Source organism: Petaurus breviceps, unplaced genomic scaffold (genome assembly GCF_028583685.1).
Source record: "Petaurus breviceps papuanus isolate PSGF00001 unplaced genomic scaffold, PetGlider_PUasm1.0 91133, whole genome shotgun sequence".
Taxonomy (NCBI): Eukaryota; Metazoa; Chordata; class Mammalia; order Diprotodontia; family Petauridae; genus Petaurus; species Petaurus breviceps.
Window position 1 is genome coordinate 62,183,721 of NW_027187419.1, and position 20,029 is coordinate 62,203,749.

General features: G+C 37.9%; 1 protein-coding gene across 2 annotated transcripts in view; it reads right to left on the bottom strand.

Moving 5' to 3' along the window:
- Positions 1-198: 198 nt before the first annotated feature.
- FLT3 (fms related receptor tyrosine kinase 3) overlaps positions 199-20,029 on the bottom strand; it is an 82,346-nt gene continuing 62,515 nt past the window's right edge. For both annotated transcript variants that reach the window (XM_069079668.1, XM_069079667.1), the window contains exons 16-24: positions 19,801-19,911; positions 17,944-18,091; positions 13,776-13,858; positions 12,401-12,528; positions 9,684-9,806; positions 5,834-5,945; positions 4,528-4,627; positions 3,389-3,494; positions 199-779 (exon numbers count right to left, since the gene is read on the bottom strand). In XM_069079668.1, the coding sequence (XP_068935769.1) occupies positions 657-779; positions 3,389-3,494; positions 4,528-4,627; positions 5,834-5,945; positions 9,684-9,806; positions 12,401-12,528; positions 13,776-13,858; positions 17,944-18,091; positions 19,801-19,911 (1,034 nt within the window). In that variant the 3' untranslated portion in view covers positions 199-656. The remainder of the gene's footprint in view (positions 780-3,388; positions 3,495-4,527; positions 4,628-5,833; positions 5,946-9,683; positions 9,807-12,400; positions 12,529-13,775; positions 13,859-17,943; positions 18,092-19,800; positions 19,912-20,029) is intronic.

A 20,029-nucleotide genomic window follows, 5' to 3' on the forward strand; every position in this document is an offset into this window, starting at 1 on the left:
TGTGTGTGTGTGTGTGTGTGTGTGTGTGTGTGTGTGTGTGTGTGTGTAGTGGGGAGAAAATGCATCACTTTGCCCTATGGAGCTTTAATAGGAGAATAGCTTGGAAGGGAGCTCATCAGATACAAGTCAATAGAAATGCTCAAATTAAATGTAAATTAGACACTTTAAATCTGTCACTTGGAAAAATTCAGTAACAAACATTTTTAAAGTAAAAAGTTTATTTCTGTCCCATAAAAGTATATTCAGAATACCTAAAAAAAAAAAGATAATCTTAAAGTACATGTGATTTTCAAAGTTGGGTTTAAAAAGTCATATTAGGCACTTAAAAATGTTTTTTAGATATTTACAAGAACACAGGATAATTCAAGTATGTAATTTCCACATAGGCATCATGGGAAGGCCTTTGGTTGCAAGGATGTATACAAATCAGGTTATAATTGATCAATTTTCCTTGACTTTCTTTTCTTCTTTTGGTCTTTTTTTTAAAACAAAATTTCCCTTTAAAAAGCAACAAACCTGTCTGAACACCTACGAACATCCCAACATGGTGGCAGCTGATGATTCATTTCACTTCAATGATTCCACCAGCCTCCTTTTGGCAACGTGCAATGCACATAAAGATTTTAGAGTGAAGTCAAGAAGCCTCAGTTGATTTTCTAGGAATCTTTATCCTGGGTCTGAGGAGGGGGTTGGCCTGGAATGATCTGACTGCTGCCAGATGACCTGTTGTGGTAACTGGACATAGGTTTAGAAATTCCATCTTCAATATTTTGGTACATCTAAATAGAAGAAAGAAGAATATTATGACTTGAACCAACACCTGAATTGGGTGATTGCAGCTTTTACTGGTAAGACTCCACATTGCTTACTTCTCATCCCAAGGTCTTAAAACACATCAGTTACTTCTGTTTTGTCTTTGTCCAGACCTGTGACTTCATCTGCTAGAATGGGGAACTTCCAGGGTGTGGAAACTCCCTCCTTCCTTTACTCAGGCAAATGGGCATTTGTGATTACAGTCTTTGAGAGTTGTCTGGGACATTGAAAGGTCAAGCAATTTGCTCCCAGGACACAAAGTTAGTGTGTGTTAGAGGCAGGACTAGAATCCAGATGTTTCTGATCCCAAGGCTGACCCTCTATCTATCTGTGTCTCATGGCCTCTCTTAAAATGAGTAGCATGTTATATTACATGGCAAGTAATTTTAGTCCTACCACTATCCATGAAGAAACTGAGTTAAATCCTTTATTCCAAACTTGGTCTTACCAATAGTTTAAATAATAGCAAACCTTTGCAGTGCCATAGTGTGGGGATAGCAGAAAATAGAGGTGGCTCTTCTCCACTGGTGATTTGTTTCTTTTACAATTAACAGGAGTAAAGAGATGAAAGGGAGAGGACTTTTTTGAAAATTTTCTATGGGACCTAGAAATTATTCTGGCTCTACTTACAAGTTTCTGGGTAGTCTTGGGAAAATCCCTCAATCTCTACTGCTCCTTCTTTAAAATGAAAATAAAACTTGCCCTAGTGTTCAATTTAATTTAGTTTTACAAGTCAGGTACCATGTTAGTTTCCAGGAATAGAAAGAGGAAAATGAGACAGTCCCTTATTTCATGGAATTTATATTCTGCTGAGGAGGAAACAGGTGAGGGAAGATGGAACATGTACACAGAAATGAAAATGCCAAATACACAATTTGAGGTGAAAGGGAAAGCATTAGGGGCAGCTAGGTAGCACAGTGAATAGAGCACCGGCCCTGGAGTCAGGAGGACCTAAGTTCAAATCTGGCCTCAGACACTTGACACACTTATCAGCTGTGTGACCTTGGGCAAGTCACTTAATCCCAATTGCTTTGCCTTCCCCCCCCCCCAAAAGGAAAGCATTAACAACTAGGAAGAAGAAGGTGGCACTGGAGCGGGGACCTAAATTTCAAGGCCTGGAGGTGAGGAAGGGGGAGAGGGAATAAGCATTTGTTAAGTACCAGCTATGTGTCAGACACTATACTAAGCATTTTACAAATGTCTGGAAAGAAGAGTATGGGCCTAAAGCATGGAGGCAGACTTGAAATATTCCCAGTCATTCTCAGCTCTATTACCATTATATTACCAGTTAAAACATGCTAGAGTTCTTTTTTTTTTTTTGCCTTTTATGGAGGGCAATTGGGGTTAAGTAACTTGCCCAAGGTTACACGGCTAGTTTTTTTGTGTGGGTGTTAAGTGTCTGAGGCTGGAACCGAACTCAGGTCCTCCTGACCCCAGGTCTGGCGCTTTACTATAGTTCTTAATATAGTCTTTGCCTGGGGCAGATCCATCATCCCTCCTCTCAGATCACTTGTCTATGACTACCTTGGATTTCATGCTAAAGCAGATAAAAGAAAGAAAGAGGCCAAAGGACTTCTATACTTTAAAAAATGCTCCATTTCTTCAGTCTTTTTTATCCAAATCACTGGCAACCATCCTTATTTTCAATATGTGCCAAAGTGTTTCAACACAGGGAAAAAGGCTATTCTTCAACTACAACCTGGTGAAAAGAAGGCAGAAATCTAAACAGAAACTTGTCCTCCAGTGTTCTAAAGCTGCTAGACAGCATTTTATTTGAAGGGACAACAGAAATGTTATTGGACGGAAAATGGCTCCAAATCTTAAGGATCTAACTTTTGACATAAAAGGATAAGGATAGGGATTGGGATCTATCCCCATCTGGACTGTGGTTCATTGAACATGGAAATTCTTTTTTTTTTTTTTAAGCAATTGGAGTTAAGTAACTTGCTCAAGGTTACATGGCCAGGTGTTTCTGGGTGGGTGCTAAGTGTCTGAGCCTGGATTCGATCCCCAGGTCATCCCGATACAGGGGCTGGTGCTCTTACTTGCTATGCTACCTGGCTGCCCCCGAACATGGAAATTCTGGATAAGGAAACCTTTTCCTCAAATGTAGGTTGGTACCTTCTCTTCAATTTATAGTTAGAGTTGCCTAGAGCACTAAGTAACTTGCCAAGGGTCACATAACCAATAAGTATGACTCAAATTCAAGTCTTCTTGGCTACAAAGTCAGTTTGCACCATGAGGCATTGGAATAAAAGACTAAGAAAAAAAAACAGTTAAAAAGTAACTGGCTTTTCAGTTGATAGGAACTGAATTTTAGTTCGTTTGACATGACTGTGATGAAATTATCAGCCAAGTCTTCAGGAAAGAAGACTTGTTTTCATATACATATCCATGACTAGACATCATGTACTCTCAGACACTGAAAAAAAGAAATGAAAAATTCTGGAGATGAAGAGAATTGTTCCCTTCTGTTCAGAGATGTCCCTGGTGATAATAAATCTCCTTCCCTTCCCACCTAAACCAAAAAGGACAAAACTCTCAAGTTGGACAGGATTCCTTTTGTACTACATACCGCAACTTCTGCATTCGCTAGCTGACACCCCAGAAAAGACGTCAGATGTGGGAAGGATGGCCTTTTCCTGGAGTCAAAAGACCAGCAGGATTGCATTATAAAGTAGCTGCAGGAAGAAAGCAATAAAGAGAAGGACCAAGGTGAGTAAACCAGTATGAAACCAAATTGTTCATTTCTATCTCACAAAGTGTCATTTTGACTATATGGAGAGCTAATTGCAGGCTAAATTCTGCTGTGAACACTTATAGCTGTAACAGGGAAGACAAAAAGAGACTTGGGGAAAAAATGGAGATAGATTTAAAGAAAAGATAAATGGCTGCCTGGTGCCAGTAGAGGTGTTGAATGTTGATTGGCATCGAGTTTGATCACTCTTAAGGAAGTGAACCCAATTATAGTTGAAGTTGTCCAGGACCATCAAGTCATTTGGGTCCTGCAGAGTGAGGGTAAAAGAGATCAAGAGAGAGGGCCCTCCTACAAGACAGGGATCATAGATTTAGAATTGGGAGGGTCCTCAGAAGCCCTCTAGTCCAACCCCCTAATTTTATTGGGGAATAAAGAGGCCCAGAGAAATTAAATGATTCATCTATGGTCATACAAATACTAAGCAGCAACCATGGGATTTGAACTCAGGTCCTCCAAATCTACAGCCCATTTTCCTTCCTCTATACCAGGACTTCACCGCAAAATAGATCATATGTTGTTCTTGAGTTGTTTCGGTTATATGTCTGACTCATCACAACCACATTTGGGATTTTCTTGGCAAAGATACTGGAGTGGTTTGTCATTTCCTTCTCCGTTCATTTTACTGATGGGGAAACGGAGGCAGTTAAGTGACTTGCCCAGGGTCACCTAGCTAGGAAGTATCTGAGACTGGATTTGAACTCCGGTCTTTCTGACTCCAGGTCCTGTGCTCTAACCACTGTCCCAACTAATGGAATATTATATGCTATGCTGAAATAATTTTCTAAGGAACCCAAGTGAAGAGGCAGGTTTTTCTTTTTCACAAAAATTATTTTTTGTCTGTTGTACTTTCTCAGCATTTTACTTTCCCTGGTCTGGGAGGAGGGAAGGAAGAAAACTAATGTTTGTTTGAAATGGGATGCAATGTGGTTTAAATCTTAATTTAAGCTTCTACTTACATTTCTTCTGTAGCATAAAATGGCTGATCCATTTTAAATCCATTTTGAATGAGCTTGTAGAAATTATTGTCAACCGGAATGCCAGGGTAAGGATTAACACCTGAGAAAAAACATCAGGGAAATAAAATCAGTATCCAAGTGGAATATAATTAGCATCAAACAAGCCCCTGCTTTCAGGCTCTTTCTTGGAATTGGGCTCCTTAAGGGGGAGGGATACAAGAGTCAAAAATATAGAGCTGGAATGCAGGGAAACCAGCCTCCTACCATAGAGGGATCAGAGGATCCAGAACAAGAAGGAACCTCAGACATCATTTGGATCAACCCCTTGACTTTACAGGCCCATTAAGTGACTTGTTTAAGGTCACACAGGTAGTAAGAATCAGATATGGGATTCTGAACCAAGGTCCTCTGAATTCAGAGCCAGGGACTTCAGAAGTCACCACAGAGGTGTCAAATTCACCCTTTGGGACCTAACCAGATTAAAATGTAATTGGGGGGGGGGGCGGGGGGCGGCTAGGTGGTGGCTAGGTGGAACAGTGAATAGAGCACTGGCCCTGGAGTCAGGAGGACACTGAGTTAAAATCCAGCCTCAGACACTTGACACACTAGCTGTGTGACTTTGGGCAAGTTACTTAGCCCCAACTGCCCTCCTAAAAGCAAAAAAAAAAAAAATGTATTGGGAAGCATTTAACAAAATAAATAAAAATACAACACAACATTTTGTTGTTCAGTCATTTTGGCTAAATCTGACTCTTTCTGACCCCATTTAGGGTTTCTCATCAAGATATTAGAGTGGTTTGCCATTTCCTTCTCCAGTTCATTTTACAAATGCAAAAACTGAGGCAAACAAGGTTAAGTGATTTGTCTAGGACCACACACAGCTAGTTGGTGTCTGAGGCCAGATTTGAACTCAAAAACATGAGTCTTTCTGACTCTAGGCTGGGCACTCTTATTCACTGCACCACCTAACTGCTTCACAATATAACTTGGATGATGTTAATTTGTGATTCTTTAAGTCAACTTGCAGCCTCCAGTGATTTTTTTTCCTATTTAAATGTGATACCACTGACAGTGTCACCTATAGGCAACCTCCTCATTTTATAAATGAGAAACTGAGACCAAGAAAAAACATTGCCCAAGGTCACACCCAAAGTAGTAAGTGGCAGAGTCAGGATCTGAACTCTGATGTTTTGACTACAGATGCATAATTTTTTCCCATAGTACCTCTCAAAAGCTGTTTGTCTTTGGGTAGCCAGTCTTTTGAACAGTGCCTGGCATATTTTTTTTTGCATGGATTAAAACATACCAAGAGAAAATATTTCCCAGAGCAATATTCCAAAGGACCAGACATCACTCTTAATTGTGTATATGCCTTCAAATAGGCTTTCAGGAGCCATCCATTTCACAGGTAACCGAGCCTGTACAAGACCAAAGAGAAGATCAAAAGGTGACTTTTCCAGTTTTCATTGATTTTAATTTATCAAGATTGGTTTAATGAATTTAATGAATAATTAATTATTAATAATTAATAATAATTAGTGAATTAATAATAATTAATGAATTAGTTTTAATAATGTAACTTTAAAAAATGCAAGCTTTGAAATAATGGAGTGGAATGAGTAGAACCAAGAGAACATTGTATATCATAACAATATTGTTTAAAGAATAATCATGAAAAACTAAGTTTTTCTGAGTATTATAAATTCTCAAATCACTTACAAAGGACCTACGAAGGAAGATGCTATCACCTCCAAAGAAAGAACTGATAAGTAGAAGTATGCATAGTATGCTTTTAACATATATATTATATACATATACACATGTGTGTGTAAAAATAAATAAAATTAAAATTTTAAAAATATATGCTTAAGTTGTTTTTGTTGTGGCAAAGAATTGGAAATTGAAGGGGCCGTAAACTGGCCAACGGTTGAACAAGTTATGGTATTTGATTGTGATGTAATACTATTGTGCTATAAAAAAATGATGAGCAGGACGCTTTCAGAAAAATCTTGAAAGACTTAAATGAACTGATGAAAAGTGAAGTGAGCAGAATCAGGAAGACATTCTACACAGTAACAGCAATATTGTGCAATGATCAACTGTGAATGATTTAGCTATTCTTAGCAATACAATGATCCAAGACAATTCTGAAAGACTTATGACAAAAAATGCTATCCACCTCTAGAGAAAGAAGTAAGAGTTTGAAGATCAAAGCACATTTTTTTTTGCTTTATTTTTCTTGTGGGGTGGTTCTTTTTTGCCTGTGGTTTCTTTGACAACGTGGCTGATATGGAAATATGTTTTGCATAGCTGCAAATGTATAATCTATATCAAATTGCTTACCTCCTCAAAGAGTAGGGAAGGGAAGGAGGGATGGAGAGAATTTGGAACTCAAGTTTTAAAAAGACAAATGCAAAAAAATGTTTTTACATGTAATTGGAAAAAAGTAGTAAGTGGCATGCTTACTCCCATGCATGCTTAATGATCTAAGACAATTCCAAAAGACTAAAGATAGAAAATGTTATCCACATCCAGAGAAAGAATTATGGAATCTGAATGCATATAGAAGCATACTATTTTCTTTCTTTTTTGGCGTTTCTTGTGGTTTTTCCCTTTTGTTCTGATTCTTCTTTCATAGCACAACTAATATGGAAATATGTTTAATATGATTGTTCATGCATAGTCTATTAAATTGCATGATGTCTGGGGAGAGGAAGCAGGGAGGGGGGAAAATTTGGAGCTCAAAATCTCATAAAAGTGAATGCTGAAAACTATCTTTACATGTAATTGGAAAAAACAAAATATTATTAAATGAAAACAAATGCATGCTTAATTTACAATCCATAATTTAGGGTTACAATCTGGAAAATTCACTTTCCCCCTTTTAAATTAACAGTAAGATCAGTACTCTTGAAAAACACATTTATTTTCAAATAAATCTAGAAGCACAAAAGTGCATAAAATTTGACTGGCTTGGCAGTGGACAATTCCTCTTCAGTCAATCAATTGATCAGGGGTAAGTGAGTATTACTGAATGTGTGGAATAGTTTGCCATTGAACTTCTAGGAAGACTGATTATGCCGGAAATGTCGCCATGCACAAGATTGTGGTGAGGGTGGCATGGGTCATAATTTCCAGAACTGACAGCATGTGGGCTTCTGTGGCTTTATGCACCTCAGCTATGATGAAAAAGGACTTTTGAGCCAGATTGAGGGAGTTGATTACAGTAACCAGATGAGGAAGGTATCTGTTAAGGAATAAGCCACAAGATCTTAGATCCTAAATAAGACTATTAAAAAATAACTCTCCTTTTAGGCAGAATGGGCAGAGAAATAATCCTTTCACTGGAGTAACTGCTCTGTATATGCTTATGTGACATTAAGTATTCTCAAAACTTGTGAAATTAACTCAGTTTTGAATAAGTAAACTGATTTTTTTTGCCTTTTGGAGGGCAGTTGGGGTTAAGTAACTTGCCCAAGGTTACACGGCTAGTCTTTTTGTGCAGGTGTTCAGTGTTTGAGGCCAAAACCAAACTCGAGTCCTCCTGACTCCTGGGCCAGTGCTTTACTCACTGTGCCACCTAGCTGCCCCGTAAACTGATTTTTTGACTGGGTTATTCTAATTGCTTGATTAAACTCAAAAGAGTGATTTGTGTTTTGTGGATAGATATTTATTCCCTTTAGTGACAATTTTTTTTTAGTTAGTGGGGTAAGAATGATTGACTTGTATTTGACTTATCAGTGTAATTATACTGATTTTACCCATAGTGGGACTGGAAATATACCCAGGACTAGTAAAGATGACCAAATCTAGTGGGAAGAAAAATCATCCCTGTAACTTGGAGATCTTTTTGAAGGCATTGACATGCATGGAGTTCTCATACATTGGGTCCTCTATTCCTTCAGAGAAAATATTCAGGAGTGGCAGACACACAATACATTATATTCATTACAATTTCCTATATGACATAAAGATTTAATAGATTTTTTTTTAAAGCAATTGGTTTTAGTAACTTGCTCAAGGTTACATGGCCAGGTGTTTCTGGGTGGGTGCTAAGTATCTGAGCCTGGATTCGATCCCGCAGGTCATCCCGACACTGGGGCCGGTGCTCTTACTCGCTGTGCTACCTGGCTGCCCCAAGATTTAATAGATTTAATAAGCATCTAATTCATTTAAGTCCCTACAATGTATAAGGTACTGTGCTAGGTATAGGAATTACAAAGACAAAAGTGAAATAATCCCTGCCCTCAAGGAGTGATAGGACAATGGGACAGGTACACATATAATCTATGCACAGTGATTTGGGAAGGGAAAATTCTAAGAACTGGGTGCTTGGGGAAGACTGAATTAACAAGACTTGGCAACTGATTGCATATGGGTTTGGAAGTTCAAACCTCTGGAATTTTCTAGTCTTTTTTTTTTTTAGTTTTTTTTTTAATTTTCTAGTCTTTCTAATTTTTCCATCAGAAAAATTACAACAACTTTATGATTCATTACATTTTTATGAAAAATAGAGAAAAAGGCTTGATCATTAGCACAGTGTTGGGCACATAAGCCCTTAGTAAGTACTTTTTCATTCATTCACTTATCAATAACTATACCCAGTATTTGTAAGATAACAGGATATCAATTATGTCTCTTTATTTAATAACTAAAAGAGCAGATGTATATACCAGTAAATGTAATTTTTCAAAGAAATGCCAGTGAAATGTTAGAATAGAGACTTCAAAATGTGTAATTTTAGGTTAGAATTCAGTTAGAATCAACTTGTTTCTGGCTAGTCAATGAGATAGGAACTGTTCTGGTGCTTTTTTGTTTGTGTAATTTTATAATGATTCTTCTTCAAAGTCAAAAATATTTCTTGGCACAGAAATCAAAGCTGTTATTAGACATATATTTAGATGTTACTTGGGGGAAGGGAGTTGGGGGAGGAGAACTCATTTTTAAGTAATGAGGTTTATTGTCTTATCAACCAAAAGTAGATGTAGTAAAACACATTCATTTACTAGAAGGTAAGCATCCCAAGGACAGGAACTGGTATTTTCTCCCAATCACCTCAATATCTTGTACTCAGCAAGCACATAATAAATTTTGTTTAATTGAATAAAATTGAACAATGACATAAAAATAAAAATGAATAAAAACATTAGCCTCACATTGCCCCTGACAACATAGTTGGAATCATTCATTATGTCTCTAGCCAGTCCAAAGTCACAAATCTTCACCACTTTTCCATGAGTCACAAGTACATTCCTGGCTGCAAGGTCTCTGTGAACACACTAGAAAGAATAACCATTATTTACTATGAGAACAAGCTTTCTTCTCTTTCAGATTCAAGACAAGTATTAATATGGTGACAGTGCACCACAATTCATTGATTTTCCAATCTGCATGTGATTATTATCCCCAGGCCAAATTCAGCATAAAGTATAACAGATGAATGGGGGAAACATATGTGCTTCATTTCTCCATTCTCATTTATGGTGAACATGGGTCTTCCACAGAGGCCTTCTTGAATCATGTAAGGAAAGGAAATAGAGTCCCACTGTTTTCAGATTGGTCATATGGCCAATGGGGATCATGTGATAGAATCAATTGATAGAGCCTCAGAAGATCTATTAACCTTTCATCCTAATGAGGTACCTGAGAAGTGGCAATACCAGAGGCAGCAAAGCATAGAGTAGAGAAAGAAGCAGAAATAGGAAGGTGCCAGAAAAGACTGAGATATATCATGGGAGAAAAATGAACATGAGTTTGGAGTTGAATCTTTAAGGGGAATGGGTAGGGATAAAGCATGATCAATCAAGAGAAATACTAATCATGATCTGGCAAAAAAAAAGGGGAGGGAGATTAGGAAAATAGATTCCAGCAAAAGTTAAGATAGAATAGACAACATAAGAGCAGAGGGACAAAGGTGTCTAAGAAAGTAACAAGAACACTTGACATTGATGTAATGCTTTAAAGTCTGCAAAACACTTTTACTCATTTGAACCTCATAACAACCCTGTGAAGTAGGCATTACAGGTATAACTATCTTCATTTTATAGGTGAGGACACTGAGGTTGAGACAGGTTAGGTAATTTATCTATGGTCACACCACTCTTAAGAGTCAGAGGCATGATTCTATTTGAACCCAGGCCTTCTCAATGCCAAGTTCAAGACTTGGTCCACTAGAATAACAGGATCATAGCTCTAGCCCTGGAAAGGATCTTAGAAGTTATCTAGCTCAATTTATATATGGAGAAACTGAGGCCCAGTGAGACAAAGTGACATACCCATAGGTAGGTAGTGTCAGAGGCAGAATTTGAACCCAAGTTCTCATGATGCCTACATCACTACAAAAGTCTTGGATCTACTTGAAACAAATAGTATTATAACCAGAGGAATACGTTCTGTTACCAAATAGGCTTATTTAGGAATTTACAAAGTAAAGATGTGAAGAAAGGGTAGACAAACTATCAGTCCTGAATGATTTCCATGTCCTTTGACTAAGACATGGAGCTGGGCAAGCAGTCTCTAGAGACATGCTCCTGATAGCACTGTAGATGAGCTGATGGATAGGAAGATGAAGAATGAAATGAAGGAACAGACTGAGAAAAGGAGGGAGTTTGGATAGCAGGTGCAGGCATCAGGCCACTGAATTGGAATCCTGGTTTTGCCATTCATTTATTACCTGTGTGACCTGTCATTTAAATTTCCTCATCTGTAAGACAAGGAAATTGGACTGGATGGTCTCTAAGGCCCCTTCCCACTCTAAATTTGTGGTGTGATGTTTTGGAGGTGGGAAAAAGCAAAAATGAAAAAGTCTGTCTCCATAATATGAAGGGAAAATCAGTAGAGGTTTTTTTCATTTTTCAGCTCAGATTATTTAAATACTAGAAATACTGTCCAAGCAATATAAGGAAAGGAGAAAGAAAGAAGGGGGGAAAGGAGGGAAGGGGAACGAAAAGGGGAGAATAGAAGAGGGAGGAGAAGAAAATGGAAGAGGAAATGTGGGATACAGGGGTGAGGGAAGGAAGGAGGTAGAATAAAAGAGGAAAGGAAGATAATGAAAGGAAAGGCTATGAGAAGAATTATTTAAGTCAGACTGTAAGCACAATAAACATGTTAATGAATTGCTTGCCTTTTCAAAAAAAAGGGGAGAGAAGAGGGGAAGGGAGAGAATTCATAACTCAAAAAAATTTTAGAAGAATGTTAAAAATTGCTTTTATATGTAATTGGGGAAAATTAAATATTAAATCATAAGAAAATATTGATGGCTGAGGACAAGGAGTTATAGATAAAGATTGAGAAGATGCAAAATTGGGACAGCTAGATGGTGCAGTGTGTAGAGTATCAGCCCTGGAGCCAGGAGGACCTGAGTTCAAATCAGATACTTACTAACTGTGTGACCCTGAGCAAGTCACTTGATTCCAAATGGAGAGAGAGAGACAGGGACCAATAGAGACAGAGACAGAGAGACAGACAGAGAGATAGAGGAGATGCCAAATTGAGGGTAGAGGTAAATCAGGTCAAGACTTGATGATGCAGGTACTCTAAACTTGTTGATCCCCCAAAGTCCTAATAAACACTTACTGAATGAATGAATATGACCAAGACCTCCTAGAGCTCCTGAGGTGGTTTTGGACATATTACTGAAATTTATGCTTTGGGAACCCTGATATAACTCTAGCAGCTACTGGTCTTCTAAAGGAATCTCATTTCTACTGCCAAGACAAAGCCTAGAATTAAGACAGGTTTTTTGGGGGAAGGGTGAATAGGGAAAGAGACAGAATTGGAGGTTTCCAAATTAAAATTCAAGACAGAAGCATTAAAGCAAATCTCCATGTTATCATCTTTTCCTTTGCAAGTTTCTCTCTCAGAAGGAACATACCGACTTTAATTCAAGAAATTCCATTCCTTTGGCAACTTGATAAGAGAAACATAGAAGATCCTCAAATGTAAGCACATTGAAGTCCTCTTCTTCAATCAGCCTTTTTTGGTTTTCATATTCAATTTCTTCTGTAAAATAAAACAGATTTCACTTGTACAGAAAACACCAAGAAAGTTACCTGCCAAAGGTCATTTGGCAGCTTACCAAAAGCACAATTGGATGGTTCTCAGCTTGGCCTGGGAGGCAACTTCAAGTGGACCTATTGCCTCTCCCAAATGTTCTTTTTTTCCTTTTGGCAATTCAAGAGGGAGGAGAAGAAAATGGAAGAGGAAATGTGGGATACAGGGGTGAGGGAAGGAAGGAGGTAGAATAAAAGAGGAAAGGAAGATAATGAAAGGAAAGGCTATGAGAAGAATTATTTATTTTTTCAAATTTATACTAATAGTCGTATTGCATTAAGTAACTAAAGGGATCTGGCAAAAAAAAAAAAAAAGGGATCTGTTAGAACAAACCACCTCAATAGCATAGCAATGGTAGTTCATGCTTACATGAGACTATCATAATTTGCAAAGTGTTTCCCTCACAACTAGCCTGTGAGGTAGAAAGGATGAATTATTTCCATTTGATACACAGGGAAACCAAGGTTCTGAGAAGCCAACTGACATTTCCAGGGTCACCACAGCTACAATAAGTACCTTGGGCAGGATTTACATCCAGCTCTTCTGACACTATGCCTCTCACTGATATGCCTCCTGGAAACTGTCCAAATTAAACTAATTAATTCATTTACAAGGTAAAGTTTCTTCTCTGAAACTCTCCCTCACTCATTTATGACTGCAGACGAATAAAACAATCTATAAAATTTACAGGACAGGTTTGACACAATCTTCATATATATATATAAACTTTTCTACTTTACGTATAAAATAGATGGCTGTTACAAAGCTTTGTGTGAAGCTAGTCATTATAACAGAAGAGGACAATAAATAGACTATCTCACATTTGTAGCATAATTTTTAAAATTGCTCTACAATATTGTCTCATTTGATCTCCAAAACAATACTGCACGGTATTATTCCCACTTTACAGATGAAAAACTGAGGCTCAAAAATATTAAGAAACTTGTCCAAGATCACACCACTGGCAGAACCAAACCTAGAATCCAATTTTTCTGATTTCAGTTTCATTTCCTTTCCATTATTTCATGCTACCCTCCAGACATACTATAACATTTCTACATGTACCGTGAGGTTGGGCCAACTTGTAGTTCTTAGACCTATTTCCTTTTTCAATTTCTATTTATTAGAAGGAAACATGTTGAATAATGGAATTTCAGCATTGGACTGCACCTCATGGTCATCTGGTAATGTTTTACCTTCAGAATAAAATGAATTCCGGTTGAATCCAGAGGTCAGATCTAAATCTTGGCTTATGTGAACTCCACCCAAACCCGGCATTCTATTAAATAAAAAAGAAAACATGCTCCATTATTTAAATTCTCTTTTTGAACCAATGTTAGCTAAATGTTACAATTTATCAAAGAATGTGACCCAAAATATACCTGGCCTTTGAATGAAAAGCAAGCTACCTGCTTGCCCTCTTTATACGATTAAAAACATTTAGGTGACTCTTGAGTTGGCCACTCCTTGTCCAACCAGAAGAAATTCTGCTCATAGCTAGAACCAGTTTTGAGCTCTTGAAAGACTGGTCTTCTATAAAGATCCACAGGAGAAGTAGAAGAGAACCAGAAGGCTGATTTTTTTTCTCATTTCATATTAAGAATTTATAATATATCCCCAAGAATATAATAAGCAGTAATTATTGTGTTTTCATGATATGTTGTGGTGGAATTGTCTCAAAGAATTCAGATTCAGATCATCTCTAATCCAAGCATAGGCATTTGAGATTGACGCCTCTCATGAGTGGCCTAAATTCCTAGAGGAACCAGCAGCTTAGTAAGACAAGACAGGCAATTTTATAATGTAATGATGTTGACTGCCCAACAGAAATTATGCATTTTAAAAATTCAGGAGGAAATTGATTGGTTAAGGGATCAGGTAATCCCTTTACCTGGATCCCAGTCTCAGTGGAACTGCACATGCGATTACCCACAATACATACCGAAAAACCCATTGGGGGGCCTATATGCATGATAACAATATTATAATAAGCCTCTCTATGTCATAAGTTCATCTAAAGGACAGCTTTTGCTATTACTGTGCAGGTGTCTACTTAGGGAAAGTCCTTCTATTGTTTTGGGGTCCATATCCTGCTTGAGCATCCTGGTGGTGCTGCTTTCTGATTGGCTATTGTGATCCTATCTGAGATTAAATGGATGTGACTGTGGCTTAGTGCATGGACACACCTGCTATTTCTGTGGGAAATATGAGGAATGGGTCCGAGGGCAGTGGCTAGGTAGAGTCAGTGGTTGGGATCCCATCACATGGACATACCTGCTGTTTCTGTGACAAATATAATTTCATAGACACCCCTGTTGTTCTACTGCGCGATGAGGCATACATGAGCAAGTTAGGATATTGAGTGGGGGTTGGGGAGTGTAATGGGAATGCAAACTTGGAAGATCTTCCCTGCCCCTAGGCTAAAGTGCACCTGAAGCCTGGGGAGGGAGGCTTGTTTTTCAGTAGATACTTTTTGATTGGCCAGTGGGTCAATAAGGTTGTTACATTCTCTGAGCCAGGAGAAGGCTATATAAGCCCTGATGTGTAGCTTTGTTTTGGGGGCTCGCTTTGAGAAGTGTTCTGTGATTTGATCTGTATTCTGGGAAGCCATTGTCCAGGGCCCCCCAGCTTTGAAAAACCCAGATGTTGACTGGGTATGGATGTAATGGTTGGACAGTTTGGAAATCTGTCTACTTGATCTGTTTCTGTCTTGATAATTCTGCCTGTATACTTTGAAGTTCGGGGTGCTGACCTTTTTCCCCTAAACAAGGTAAACAATATATGTCTGACTGATTAAAGTAAGCTTGTTAACCTATTTTGAGTTGCTTTCCTTTAACAAAGCAGATCCAAGAACCTGTATGGGCAGCAAACCCTGAGGATGCACTTGGGGTGCTTGCTGATACAGGGAGGGACAGTGGTAGTTAGGTGGGGGCAATGGCTATGTTGAGTCTGGGAGCCTGTGGTATGGTTAAAGTCAGATCATGTGGTTAAATCAGAACATGCCTGCTGTTCAGTGGGGCCTATAAGGAAGTTAGACTATTGGGGTTATTTGCAGATTTATTAGGATTCTATCAGTAATCATAATTATCCTGTGCATATAGATGTCACACTTTTCCACTAGGGATTGGCTTAATGCCCAATGTTCAAATGGATCCCTTTTTATAATTTTCATGCCTTTGGGAAAAGCTGTAACTCTCATGAAGGTTAACACAGTAGTATTCAATGAGTGATTATTAGTATGTATTTTGTTGCCGTTGCTGTTGCTCAATTATGTCAACTCTTTGTGATCTCCATTTGGGGTTTTCTTGGGAAAGATATTGGAGTGGTTGGCCATTCCCTTCTCCAGCTCATTTTATAGATGAGGAAATTGATGCAAACAGGGTTAAATGACTTGCCCAGGGTCACACAGATAGTGAGAGTCTCAGGCCAGATTTGCACTCAGGAAGATGAATCTTCCTTACTTCAAGAATGACAGGCTAGCCATTTAGCCACCTAGCTTCCCCATTGCATGTATGTAATATAACTGTATACAATAAAATATTAATAAGGGCTCTTTGAACTAAAAGGAACCTGAGAAATGTAATGGGGAGGAGGGCATCATCATCATCATATAAAAACAAGACACTATTCCTTATTATAGTGCTATAAAAAATGATGAAGAGGATGGTTTCCTAAAAACCTGGAAAGACTTGTATGAACTAATAAAAAGTGACATGAACAGAACCAAGAGAAAAATCTACACAGTATCAGCAGTATTATAAAGATAATCATCTCTGAAAGATTTAGTTAATTTTGATCAACACAATGAACCACCACAATTCCAAATGACTCAGGAGAGTTTTTGGACTCACAGGGTAGATGGAGAATTTTTTCCTTCCTTTCTCTTTTTCTTTCTTTCTCTTTCTTTCTTTTTTTCTTTCTTTCTTTCTTTCTCTCTCCCCCCCTCTCTCTCTTTCTTTCTTTCTTCCTACAACATTGGCTACTGAGGGATTTTTTTTTTGCCCAACTATTCATATTTGTAATAGGTTTTGTTTTTCTCTCACTTTCAGTGCATGGGGAGGAGGGATATGGAAGGGAAGGAGAGAGAATTTGGAACTAAAAAAAAGAGTTAAAAAGTCTCTGTACTTAAAAACATAACTCTTCTACTGGGATGCATATGATTATGTTTATAGAATTTTAATAATGCATTAATAAAGGCTCAGAGCTGAGAAGGGACCTCAAAAGGATGCTTTTGGATTGGTGGGGGGTGGAATCACAACTGTGATTGATTTCATTCCTATGGGGAAGTTCCCAGTGAGGAAACTCCCTCTAAAACACAGGATGGAGTTAACTGGCTCTCAGAACTTAGGATGTTAAAGAGTTGACTGGGGTTGTGGTGGGGTGGGTGGGACTGAGAAGTTAAGTAACTGGTTTGGGATCATACAGTACATGTTAAAAGCAGGACTTAAACCTATGGCCTCCTGGTTCCAAGGCTGGATCTTCATCCCAATATATTGCATTAACTTAAGCACCAGAAAATGCTTAAATAACAAGATTGTATCTTTCATGTATTTTGGAAAACTTCTCCCAGAATCACTCAGCAGAGTTTCTATTCATGCCAAAGAATATGGAAGGCTGGCCATTTTCACATGGTCTTCATCACAGATAAGATGTGTGAATTATGTGTAAACTTACAGAGATACAACTAAGCTTCTCTTCTCTATCATTCTCTATCATCATTTGACAATAAATGGATCCTTTTTAAAAAGTTCAATCTGTATGTGGAATAACAATTATTACAACAAACTCAATACATAAATTACTCTGAAAAAATGTTAGGTGCTTTTGGAATTCAAATCAACACTTTCTGATCACAACTTAAGTAATAATTAGAAGACATGCCAATGCATGGCTGGAAGGATCAGAATGTTTCTAGGGACATAATTTAAGTACTAGAAGAATCTGTCTCAAATATCACATTAAACAGAAGAAACGTATCACTGTCCCATTTTTGAAAGTAAACGGGAAAAAGAAGGCAAAGAAAATAACTTTTCTGCGGTGGCTAGGTGGTGCAGTGAATAGAGCACTGGCCCTGGAGTCAGGAGGACGTGAGTTCAAATCTGGCCCCAGACACTTGACACACTTACTAACTGTGTGACTTTGGGTGAGTCACTTAACCCCATTTGCCCTCCAAAAAGCAAAAAATAAAAAAAAAAACCTTTTCAAAAGTTGTTCAGGAAGTTCAACATTGAGCACAATCTTTGGACTTTTAGGCCATGGAATAGGTACAAAGATGTGAACGTGACTCTTCAGCATTAATTTTACATTGCAATGTATTAATGATTTTCTTTTGTGTTATTTTTGAAACTACCACTTATCTTTTACCTGGAACTTGACTGGAAAGTGGGATAAAAGCTGAAATTGTGCTGTTTGAAGACTTCTGTCCATGTCCTGTGAAATTTTTCTCTCTTACTTCTTAGGTAATTTAGAAGATCCCCATAGCAACAATATTCAAATATCAAATAAATTGGTCCTGAAATAATAACAACAATAGCTAATGTTGATATAATGTTTTAAGGTTTGTAAAGTGCTTTACATATGTTATCTCAATTGAAATGGTTATCATTTTAATCATGAATACATAAACATATAGGATATGCTACAAGAGACTGTGTTTATAAGACAACATACAACAACAGGTTAGAATAATAAAGATTTTGGGGTCTAGGTCACTGAATTCATCAGTATAGGGACTTCCTGTTGTGGAAATTCCCTTTATGCAGATCAACAACTACTTTATAGCTTAAAGTCTTAGAGAGTTTCCTGAGGGTACTGAGAGCTTAAGTGACTTGAAGGTCTTCCTATTACAGAATCCGCAGGAGTGGTCCCATGTATTTGAATTCACATTATTCAAATTTATAATTATGCAAAATGTGGTAATTGGTTCTGGCCCAGTGGAAATGTGCAGTGAGAATGCAAATAATGTGACCACTTCAGGAGATTCATTATTCACACTGATTAGGCTCTAACATGCCTCTGAATTAAGACAAGAAAGGGTTCACTTCTCTTCTGCCATAGGAAAGTACAACTTGCCTAGCTCTTCTTAGACTTTACTGAATCCCATACCCAGTTCCTTCTGAGGAGAATAGCCTTTTCTCTTTGCATTATAGCCATTGTTATCTTTGCAAGCTTTCTCAATAACTAGTGCCAGGGGGTGTACTAGGCACACTATAGGAACTTGTTAAATATTGTTTATTGTTTGATTAAGAGATTTTTTTTTCTCTTTTGGGTTTCCCATTTTCTCTGTGGTTTCTGTCTCAGAGAAAGGGAGAATGTCTTCCAAATGTTTTGGACATGCAGTACTGAGACTAGCCAGGATAAGGGCACATATGTCTTGAACTTTACCAACTGGGAATGACCCAGACTGTGTGTGCTCAGATAATGGTGCTAACCTCAAATAGAAACAGATCTCTATGGGCTGCATATTGACTTAGAAATCTACAAATTAACATTGTGTTTTAATATATTTTTATTTACTTTGTTAAATATTTCCTAATTATGTTTTCATCTGGTTCAGGCCTCACTTAGGACTTTTGCTGACTGCAGGGACTATGAGTTTGACATCTCAGCCCTAGAGATCTTGACTGAAGGAATTTTCAGGTTTTTCTCTGGCTACACCTCCTATGAAGAGAGTGGTAGAGAAGGGAGCAACCATTCACTAGCTGCCTACTACGTTCCAGGCACTATATCTCACTTGGTACCATTTCATGAGATTGCAAGTCAAGGCCTCTATCCAGCTTCTTCAGTTATTGATATCACCACATTTATCTGTATCAGCCTGCAGTCTAGTCCTATTTCTGTGGGTTAGGAAAGATTGGGAGGTTGGGAGAGTTAAACATATTTCGTAGAACCTACTTGGATTAAATGACTTGGGATCATATAATGATGTCCATATAAAATGGATACCCATTTAGTTATCTCCTTCTACAATACAACAATTCCTATTTTCTGAATCTTTTGCCTCTTTTTGTATTCCCAGTGTCTAGCACCATGTTGAACATATAATAGGGGCTTAATAAATGTTTATCAATTAACTGAACCCCTCAGGAGGCTCTAACTGATAAGCACTGAAAAATGTTTAAAAGTCCCACACTCCATCTACTCCTCTCATCTTCTTCAATGGCACTTTCATCAGTCAGTCCCTTACTGCTACTTGCCAAGGGGGGCATAGATGGTCATTACCTGACAGTGTGCAAGCTCCTAATAGGTTCACGATATTCTCGTGGCTTCCAATATGAGTCATCATCTTGAGCTCTGACATGAGAGCGTCTTTTTCTGAACTGTCAGATTTTTCTGTCAATGAAAGCATATGCAGAAATCTTTAAATGAAAACAACATTAAGGACTAAAAAATACTAAAAATTAGATTTTGTGTCCTGGCTTAAGAAGGGCTTGCTTTATTTAAGTATAAG